General features: G+C 56.1%; 1 protein-coding gene across 1 annotated transcript; it reads left to right on the top strand.

Annotated features, from left to right (window-relative positions):
* The first annotated feature begins 5,805 nt into the window (after window positions 1–5,805).
* LOC310760948 (hemoglobin subunit beta-1-like) lies at window positions 5,806–7,947 on the top strand. The gene is made up of 3 exons (XM_083610226.1): window positions 5,806–6,111; window positions 6,468–6,690; window positions 7,694–7,947. Exons 1-3 carry the CDS (start codon window positions 6,020–6,022, stop codon window positions 7,820–7,822), a joined length of 444 nt encoding a protein of 147 aa, XP_083466352.1. The 5' UTR covers window positions 5,806–6,019; the 3' UTR covers window positions 7,823–7,947.
* Window positions 7,948–10,062: the final 2,115 nt, after the last annotated feature.

Genomic DNA, 10,062 nt, shown 5'->3' with positions numbered 1-10,062 from the left:
GCTCGGCCAATGGGGAGGCGAGGCGGAAGAGCGGCCGCGCCGACTCCGGGCAGGAAGACTACGTTTCCCGGCATGCCTAAGCGCGACAGGGGCGGCGGCGGCGGAGGAGGAGGAGGCGCTTAGAGCGCCTCTGGCGGCCGGGTGGGGAGATGCTGCCGCTGCCGCGCGGCGAGGGAAGCGGGGCGAAGGCGGGCGCCTCGGGGCAGAGACCTCCGCGCGGCCGTGGCCGGCGCCTCGTGGGTTGGGGGGGGGAGGAAGAGGGGGGTTGTTTTCCCCCCTCCCTCTCTCTCTCTCTCTCTCTCCAGGCGCCCCGAAGGGAAGCGGCGGAGGCGGAGTGACTCCGTTTACACGGGGACTCCGGAGCGACTGCGGAGGGAAAGCGGAGCCGCGGGGGGCGGGGCGGGGTTCCCTCCCAGGGGGCGATCGGGGGCCGGAGGGGGGCTCAGGGGGGCACAGCCGCAGGCTGGGGGGCTGCCTTGGCTTCGATGGGTCTCTATCTGCAGGTCTAACTCAGCTGAACTTCGGAGTGCCAAGTTGGAAGAAGGCGCCTCCTGATCCTAGAATTCTAGAGCAGGGAGGGCTGCTCTAAAAGGCCTTTCAAAAAAATAAAAAATTGTTTTGTTTTAAAGTCACAATTTTTTTTGTTTTGTTTTAAAGATGTGTGGAGAACCCAACTGAAGAATGTAGAAATTGAAATTGAAATACTTGATTGTCACTTGTACAACTTGTATACAGTGGTACCTCGGGTTAAGTACTTAATCCGTTCCTGAGGTCCGTACTTAAGCTGAAACTGTTCTTAACCTGAAGCACCACTTTAGCTAATGGGGCCTCCTGCTGCCGCCACGCCACCAGAGCACGATTTCTGTTCTTATCCTGAAGCAAAGTTCTTAAACTATTTCTGGGTTAGCAGAGTGTGTAACCTGAAGCGTATGTAACCTGAAACATATGTAACCCAAGGTACCACTGTACAGTGAGATTACACGAGCACCCCCCACTCTTAGTCTTAATTCCCCAAACCCGAAATTCAGTTGCCCTGTTGTTTTCATCTTTTCATTCAGCAGCCTAACAGCCCATGGATAGAAGCCGTTCTTTACCCTGTTGGTGCGACTAATCAGGCTTCTATATCTTCTGCCTGAGGGCAGGAGATCAAGAAAGTGCCAGCCAGGGTGTGAATCATCCCTGAGTATTTTCCTCACTCTGAGGCAACGTTCTTCCACTATTTCATCCAGTGGATTCACGGAACAGCCCATAATATCTTGTGCTGTATTCACCACCCTCTGTAGGCACTTCCTATCAGTTGATGCAAACCAGCGTACCACACCCTGATGCAGTAGGAAAGGACACTTTCCATTGTGGACCGGTAGAAGGAGATCATCAAATGTTGATTTACACTGTTCTTTCGCAAGACTCTGAGGAGATGGAGTCTCTCTTGGGCTTTCTTAACCACCTGGGTTGTATTTATTTTCCAAGTAAGGTCTTCAATGAGATAAACTCCTAGGAATTTAAAGGAAGAGACTCCACACAGCCCTCCCTGATGTCCAGCGGGGCTAGTTCTCTCTTCCTCCGAAAGTCCAACACCATCTCCTTTGTTTTGCTAAATGAGAAAGGGAGACACCGGGACTCCAGGAAGAGCTTTGCTCTTACGTCACAGGCAACCACTTGGCCCCTGTGAGAACGGGAGAAGGGATGGACTCAGTGGCCTGATCCAGCCACCTCTTCTTCCGTCCTTATAGAACCTCCAGGTGCAGGGGCAGTCTGTCCTAGGTCCATGGGGGGGGGGGGTAACTGACCGCTGCAAGGACAGGATGGCAGACTGCACATTCAGTGATGTGACTGGGAGAGGGTGCATTTGGGGGGCTGGCAGTGGGGCTTGCTTTGGGGAGCGTAGAATGGCAGAGTTGGCAGGGGTCCCATGTAGGAATCCCAGCTAAGAGCTGAAATGCACCCAGAGGGCCTGTGGGGGGTGGGGAGGGGGGCAGAAATGCTGCAAAGTGACAGTAAATGAAGCGAATGTGATCCTCGCGGATGACCAGCCAGGCAGCAATGTGAAGTAAAGGAGCTGCTCTCCCTCCATACTTGGCACTGGGGGGGGGCTGAGGGTGGGGGTCTTCTTCCAGGGCTGCTCGAACCTCTCCAAAGCCTGCCGCTTAGAGGACCTTGGCTTTGCCCTGAGGGTTTCGCAGTGGGGTGCAGAGGCAAAGGCCTGCCCCACTGTTCGCTTGCCCCTTAGAGTACCAGCCTCTAATTGATGCTGTTAATTTTGCCATCTTCGCGAATTCAAGAAATTTGGCTCTCCATTCTAATAATTCTGGTATTTTATCGGTTTTCCAGTTTTTTGCCACTACAATTCTGGCTGCTGCAGTTGCCTAAGGGAATATATTCCTTTTATCCTTAGGGATGTCACTCAGTACCAAGCCCAGCAAAAATGCCTGGTTTTTTTTTAAAAGATTGAACTCCTGAATGTCTTTTTAAGCTCTTCATAATCCAGAATTGTTTTGCTTGCCACTGGGTGCTGCTGCTGCTGCTCTCATGCCTCAGGCGGATGCCCCACAACCCACACAGAGCCCCCACCTCTCCTGGCTGGTGCCACCCGTTCCTTTTGCTCAGGCAGCGAATGCCCTCCCCCTCAGAAGCTCCTGGCGCCAGAGGCTGAGGTCTCCTCCACGGAGCTATCAGGAGGGTCCGCCTTTATCAGCCGCCTGCCAGGAGGCGCCTCCTGCCTGATATCCCCCAAATCTCCCACAAACAGGTCTCCTCAGAGGCACCCAGGGCTGCTCCACTCACACACCCTCCTGCTGCACCCACAGCCCCAGGCAAAGTCCTTCTCCAGGTCCTCCAGGGGCCCGTCAGCCGGGTGCCAGGACTTGGGAAGAGTGGCCTCCACCCCACCTGGACCTGCCCCACAGAGCTGGCCCAAAACAGTCTGGAGAGCCACATGGGGAGGGCTGGGGGCCCTCATGTGCTCCTCAAGCCGGACCCGCCCCGTCCTAAAGAGTCCAGACAAACAGACAACCTCTCTCTCAAAACAAAATTTAAAAATTCCTTCCAGTAGCACCTTCAGAGACCAACACTGGAAGATGCTACTGGAAGGAATTTTTTAATTTTGTTTCGACTACCTTACCTGTAACCTCTCTCTCTTTCTCAACGTAAGAAGAGCAGGCTGGGTCAGGCCAAAGGGGGCCCAATGAGTCCAGCCTCCTGTTCTCCCAAGGGGAAGCGCAAACGCAGGATCCGGGCCCCAGAGCAAGTCTCTCCTCCTGCAGTTCCAGCACCTGGCATTCAGAAGCATCGCTGCCTCTGACTGCGGAGGCAGAGAAGAGTTTGGATTTGATATCCCACCTTTCACTCCCCTTCAGGAGTCTCAAAGCGGCTCACAATCTCCTTTCCCTTCCTTCCCCACAACAAACACTCTGTGGGGTGAGTGGGGCTGAGAGACTTCAGAGAAGTGTGACTGGCCCAAGGTCAGCCAGCAGCTGCAGGTGGAGGAGCAGAGACACGAACCCGGTTGCCCAGATTACGAGTCTACCGCTCTTAACCACTACACCACACTGGCCCTGGTGGCTTCTGGGAACATGGCCAGAGATGCCCCCCCAGGCCCTGGGGGCAGCAGCAGGGCTCCCCCACCTTGGGACCCCCCCCCAAGTCCAGTTGAGTCACTGCACAAGTCCGGGAAACTTCTGTCTCAACCAGCCTCCCTTTTTCAAGCATCTGCCGGCCACTTGCCCCCAGCGGACCTCGGAGATCTTGGGCGCCAAGGAGGAGGAAGGCTGGTGTCTGTGGGGAGAGGCAGCAGAGGGCTCTGCCCAGGGGGGCCCAGGGGGGGGCTCCGTGGGGCCTGGTCAGAGAGGACCAGCTGGATGCTCAGGGGCCCAGAAGTCTCTGGGTGGCCCAGGGGAGGGGAGACTCTCCTGAGCCCCCCTGGCAGAAAAGGGGGAAGGAGGGCACTCTAAAATGATCCAGGGGAGGGGGCAGCTGCCCTGTGGGGAAAGGCTGGCATTTGGGGGCCTTTTTAGTTTAGAGAAAAGGGGAGAGTAAAAGGCGAAACGACAGAGGTTTATAAACCGATGCCTGGCCTGGAGAAAGTGGAAGAGAGAAGCTTTCCTTCCTCTCTGCTAACACTAGAACTGCTGACATGTCAGGAAGAGATTCAGCACGGATTACAAAGTCCTTCTTCATGCAGCACGGAGTTAATCTGTGGAACTCCCTGCCACAGGAGGCAGAGATGGCCACCAACTTGGATGGCTCTGAAAGAAGATCGGACAAATTCGTGGAGGAAGAGGGGGCTGCCAGTGGCTCCTGCCAGGAGGGCTCTGCTGTGGCTCCGCAGTCGGTTGGAGGCAAAGATCCTTCTGAGGAGGGGGGAAAGGGTCTCTTGGGCTCAGGTTCTGGGGGCTGGTTTCCCTTGGGAGAATTCTGGCCCATCCTGTGGCCAATGTGGGCATGCTGGCCACCTCAGAAGGGCCTCATCCTGTCTGGCACCCTCTTCCCTGCAGGGGCCAACCAGGCGCCTCTTCTGCAGCCCTCTCCCCACCCAGGTTCCCCAGGGAAGGAGACAGGTAGACTGCCTCTGCAGCTGGAGGCATCGCCTGGCTACAGAGACAAATGTGACAAGTTACTTTAAACTCTTGTTTTTTAGTAGTAGTAGTTATTTATATCTCGCCCACCTGGCTGGGTTTCCCCAGCCACTCTGGGTGGCTCCCAACAGAATATTAAGAATAATAAAGCAATAAAACACCAAACATTCAAAACTTCCCTAAAGAGGGCTGCCTTCAGATGTCTTCTAAAAGTCGGACAGTTGTTTATTTCCTTGACATCTGGTGGGAGGGCGTTCCACAGGGCGGGGGCCACTACCGAGAAGGCGCTTTGAGCTTGCAGCCCCTCCTGGGACCTTGCCGGGAAGGGTGAATCATAAATAAATACTCTCCCTGCACCAGCCTCTCCATGACGCTCCATGACGCTCCTTGACTGCCCTTCACAGTCAAGGAAAGACACACGGCAGAGAGCTAACTGTGAACATTCACAGACCTTCTTCTCCAGCTCTGGAGTCTAGTCTCTTGGTGCTTGAAAGCCATCCACTCCCAGCTCTGTTTCCTCCCATGGAGCTGGCATGGCTGGCTTCAGGGGCTCTTCCCAGCCCAAGGAAGGCACATGGCAGAGAGCTAGCTCTTTCTTGCCCAATATAACACTGGCTAGGATGCAGCTATTCCCAGGTCTGCACTCTATGAGCAGCTGCAACAACAGGGGCAGCTCTCCCTCCCTCCGTTTATGCTCCTCACAGCCAGAGACTGCGCCTGCACGGAAGCTCCCTCTGCCCTTCCCTCTTCAGTCCCCTCCTGGTTCTGGGAGACGGAGGTTCAGGAGAAGGTGGGGAAGTCCCTGGCCCTTCCCTGGCCTGGCCTGCCTCATCCTCCTCTTCCATCAGCTCTGAAGCGTCCCCTGCCTCCGACGCTTGCCTCCCGACTGGCCCAGTTCCCCACAGATCACTGCCCCCCTCTTTCAAGCCAGACTCCAGCCCCTCTTCCCCCGGCGTCCTGCCAACCGTAGACACCCCCTTTTTGGAGGCTCATTGAGGGAAGCTCTGGGTTTGAGTCATCCCAGACATTTCCCTTGTGGCTCCCATTGCGCCTTCATCTGTGCAATGGGTCTAAATGCCACATGAGATCTGTGGGGTGTGTTTTGCCCATGCAAAATGGCTCTCGGACTGTGAGCTTCCGGGGAGTCTCCTGGGCTGTGTGCTCAGTCCTGGTCCTGCTGCTTGCGAGGAGATGATAAAGAGAGCAGCTGGGGCCTGATGTCTTCTAGAGAGAAGCAGCTATCTGGGGCCTCCTGCTCGGCCCAGGGCGCCACACCCCACGGCCAGCCTCTTCCCCCCTCCTGCTCCTCAGCCCCACCAAGCTGGGCCCCAGAGGAGGAGGAGGAGCTTTGGCCCAGGGTATAAAAGGCTCCAGCCCTGGAAGGAGCTCCAGCTCAGCCCAGAAGGTTTTCTCCAGCAGCCGAGAGAAGCTCACAGCCAGCCATCATGGTGCACTGGACCGCCGAAGAGAAGCAGCTCATCAACACTTGCTGGAGCAAAGTGGACGTGGTTGCCTTGGGTGGGGAGACCCTTAGCTGGTAAGGCCAGGGGTGGTTGCCTCTCTGGGCAGGCTCTCCTCTTTCCACCTGGAGAATGACCATCCATGCCTCTCCCGGTGTGGTGTAGTGGTTAAGAGTGGTGGACTCGTAATCTGGTGAACCGGGTTCGATTCCCCGCTCCTCCACCTGCAGCTGCTGGGTGACCTTGGGCCAGTCACACTTCTCTGAAGTCTCTCAGCCCCACTCATCTCACAGAGTGTTTGTTGTGGGGGAGGAAGGGAAAGGAGAACGTTAGCCGCTGTGAGACTCCTTTGGGTAGTGATAAAGAGGGATATCAAATCCAAACTTCCTCCCCTTCTTCTTCTTCTTCTTTCTCCTTCCTTCCTTCTCTCCAGCTTGCTGATTGTCTTCCCCTGGACCCAGAGATTATTCACTCACTTTGGGGACATCTCCAGCCCTTGCGCCATCCTTGCCAACCCCAAAGTCAAGCAGCATGGCCACAAGGTCCTGGCCTCCTTCGGAGAGGCCATCAAGAACCTCGACACGATCAAGGAGACCTTTGCCAAACTGAGTGAGCTGCACTGCGACAAGCTCCACGTGGACCCCGTCAACTTCGGGGTGAGCCTGCCTGCCCCCAAGGGCTGCCTGGGGGAGGGCGGGGGGATGGGTGCCTGAGGTCCCCTCTGCAGGGTCACAATCCCCACACACAAATCATAGAACTGTTCTGTTGGAAGGGACCCCGAGGGACATCTAGTCCAACCCCCTGAGGGAATCTCATGACAGACGGCTCCTCGCCCTCTGCTCAACAACCTCCAGTGAAGGAGAGTCTTCCAAGGGAGTCCGTAAAAGCTCCTAATCTTCAGAAAGTTCCTCTTAATATCTAATGGGAATCTCCTTGCTTGTTTTAATCCACTGGTTCGGATCCTGCCCTCTTGCACACCAGAAAGCAAGTTCCAGCCTTCTCTTTTCTCATGCGTGTAACTTGTTTTAAACTTTGTGTGATTTTACCATATATTTTTATGTGATGCATTTTTTATGGAGCAGCGATATAGAGATATAAATCAATGAATTTTAACTAAACCCACATACCCAAGTAGGGGAGAGTTCCTGGCTATCTTTCACAATCCTCGTGGCGTCATCTCCTGGCGAGTCAGAGTGAGCTCCCCTCATCCGTGGGCACCTTCAGCCACGCCCTGAGCAAGCCGACCCCTTTACCTCGGAAAGAAGGGCAACTCGATGGACTCTCTTGCCTTCTGGCCCTTCAAATGGAGCCTGTGGGCCTTTGCCCTTCCTCCTTCTGACTTGTCCCTGGTCAAGCAAGGATCTGTCCGGCTAGCAGAGGCCGAGCCCAGGAGGTCCCTGGCAGGGGCCAGTTTGCTTCTTGGCACCAAACCTCTCCTGGCATGGCAATGCCAGCCTGGGACGGTGTGAGGTTCTGTCTGTTGCCTCCTGGACCGGCCTCCTTCCAGGGGACCCCAAACCCCTTCATCCATCCCAGCTGGCCTTTGGGCTTGACCCCACAGCCGCCAGCTGTGGCTGCATGGGGTGGGGGTTGTGGGGAGAGGGCGTTCCGCACACGGACCCCCTGGCGGAAGGAGTCACCCCCTCTTTTCTCTTCCAGCTCCTGGGCGAGGTCCTCATCACCCTCCTGGCCGCGCGCTTTGGGAAGGAATTCACCCCTGCTTACCACCATGCCTTCCACAAGCTGGTCAAGGTGGTGGCTCATGCGCTGGCCCACCGGTACCACTGAGGCACCCCCAGGGAGAAGCAGCCGCCTCCTGCTGGTCTCGCCACCCACCGGGTGGGGTGGGGGACACCCCTTCCTGCCCCCATGTGACGCTTGACCCTCTAATAAATCCTCCCTCTGCAATCTGAGCTGGTTTCCTGTGTCTCCTTCTCTGGGATGGGGGGGGGACAGGCCTGGGGGGGAAGACGCCTCCTGTTAGCTGGCTGGCGGTGGGCTAGGAAAGGGGGGGGGCTTCTCTGTCCTCTGTCACTCAAGAGGAACCATTGAGCACCAGTGGGGGCGGCTTCAGGGCAATCTTCCCTCTTATTCCTTTTGTTTAATCATTTTTATTAATTTCCAATGATTCAAGTTCCAACCTTAACAACCTTGCCGCTGGTTCTGTTTGGCAGTTTATGATCTCATCTTTTCTAGCACGCACCTGTACTTTAGTCCAATTAAGCTCTAATTAACAAGAGAACCTCTGCTTCTTAATGGTGGCACAGGAGGTTTTTTGGCAGGCAAAGTGCTTTTGCACTCAGCGCCTCCCTGCCTCCCACAATCCATGCCAGAACGAGAGCCAGGTATTGAGACGAACGGAAAAGGAATCCCTTTCCCTCCTGTCTCTGGGTGAAAATTGCAAGGATAATTACCCCCCAATAATCCTTGTTTTGCCCTTCCCTCTTCAGTCCCCTCCTGGTTCTGGGAGACGGAGGTTCAGGAGAAGGTGGGGAAGTCCTTGGCCCTTCCCTGGCCTGGCCTGCCTCATCCTCCTCTTCCTTCAGCTCTGAAGCGTCCCCTGCCTCCGACGCTTGCCTCCCGACTGGCCCAGTTCCCCACAGATCACTGCCCCCCTCTTTCAAGCCAGACTCCAGCCCCTCTTCCCCCGGCGTCCTGCCAATCGTAGACACCCCCTTTTTGGAGGCTCATTGAGGGAAGCTCTGGGTTTGAGTCATCCCGGACATTTCCCTTGTGGCTCCCATTGCGCCTTCATCTGTGCAATGGGTCTAAATGCCACATGAGATCTGTGGGGTTTGTTTTGCCCCTGCAAAATGGCTCTCGGACTGTGAGCTTCCGGGGAGTCTCCTGGGCTGTGTGCTCAGTCCTGGTCCTGCTGCTTGCGAGGAGATGATAAAGAGAGCAGCTGGGGCCTGATGTCTTCTAGAGAGAAGCAGCTATCTGGGGCCTCCTGCTCGGCCCAGGGCGCCACACCCCACGGCCAGCCTCTTCCCCCCTCCTGCTCCTCAGCCCCACCAAGCTGGGCCCCAGAGGAGGAGGAGGAGCTTTGGCCCAGGATATAAAAGGCTCCAGCCCTGGAAGGAGCTCCAGTTCAGCCCAGCTCAGTGGTGGTGGTGAAGCGGTGTGTGGTGGGTCAGGCATGGAAGGCGGAGAAGGAGGGCTGAGAGCGGCGGTGGCTGTGAGGCTCGGTCAGCGCGTTGCCTCTCTTCCCATCGGACAGCCCCAATCCCATTCCTACTTGTGTGCAAACAGGAAGGGGCGGGGATCCGTCACCTGGGAAGGGAGGCTTCCCGTTGCCTAACTGAGAGATCCCTGTCCCCTCCTGCTTGCACGCAAGCTCTGATAGGCAACGTGAAGCCTCCCTTCGCAGCTGAGAGATCCCCGCCCTGCTCCTGCTTGCACGCAAGTAGGAGTTGGGAGGCTGCTCTGATAGGCAGCATGAAGCCTCCCTTCACAGCTTAGTTGCTGGGGTCAGGGAAGGTGGAGGCAGCCCAGAAGCTGCATCTTGGAGCCCCTGCACCACCATCATATGGGGACTTCCCAGCAGCTCCTGAAGCCAGCCAGAGCCAACTGCTCCGGGCTGCTGAGACTGCCGCTGCTGCGTTTCCCAGGGACATTAGATGAAATCCGGGGACATTCCGGGGATGGAATTTGTCCGGGGACTTATTTGCAAACCCGGGGACTGTCCCTGGGAAATGGGGACGTCGGGTAACCCTGTCCCAGCCCACAGGCATCCATCATGGTGCACTGGACGGCCGAAGAGAAGCAGCTCATCAACGCTGCCTGGAGGAAAGTGGACGTGAAGTGAAGGAGTGAAGCAGTCGGGAAAACAGAGGGGGCATTTGGGGGTGGGAGAGAAGGCAGCTTTTAAATCTGTATTGAATTTGTATTCATTTGGTGACAACTTGTTAAAAATTATGGGAAATCGATGAAAATAATTGGCAAAATAAAATCTAAGGGATGCATTCAAAGCAACATAATTTAGAGGGAACTAAAATATTGCTAAGGGACACAGGTGGCGCCGTGGG

This window comes from Podarcis filfolensis (assembly GCF_964270895.1).
Source record: "Podarcis filfolensis genome assembly, chromosome: 4".
NCBI classification, from domain to species: Eukaryota; Metazoa; Chordata; class Lepidosauria; order Squamata; family Lacertidae; genus Podarcis; species Podarcis filfolensis.
Note: the sequence above shows the minus strand (reverse complement) of the source record. Positions and strands in the feature narration are given on the sequence as shown.

Excerpts from the sequence above, each read along its gene's own strand:
- LOC310760948 (XM_083610226.1), top strand. The coding sequence starts at position 6,020 with ATGGTGCACTGGACCGCCGAAGAGAAGCAGCTCATCAACACTTGCTGG. Across the intron at positions 6,112-6,467 it reads GGTGGGGAGACCCTTAGCTG|CTTGCTGATTGTCTTCCCCT; the intron begins GTAAGGCCAGGG and ends CCTTCTCTCCAG. Across the intron at positions 6,691-7,693 it reads TGGACCCCGTCAACTTCGGG|CTCCTGGGCGAGGTCCTCAT; the intron begins GTGAGCCTGCCT and ends TTTCTCTTCCAG.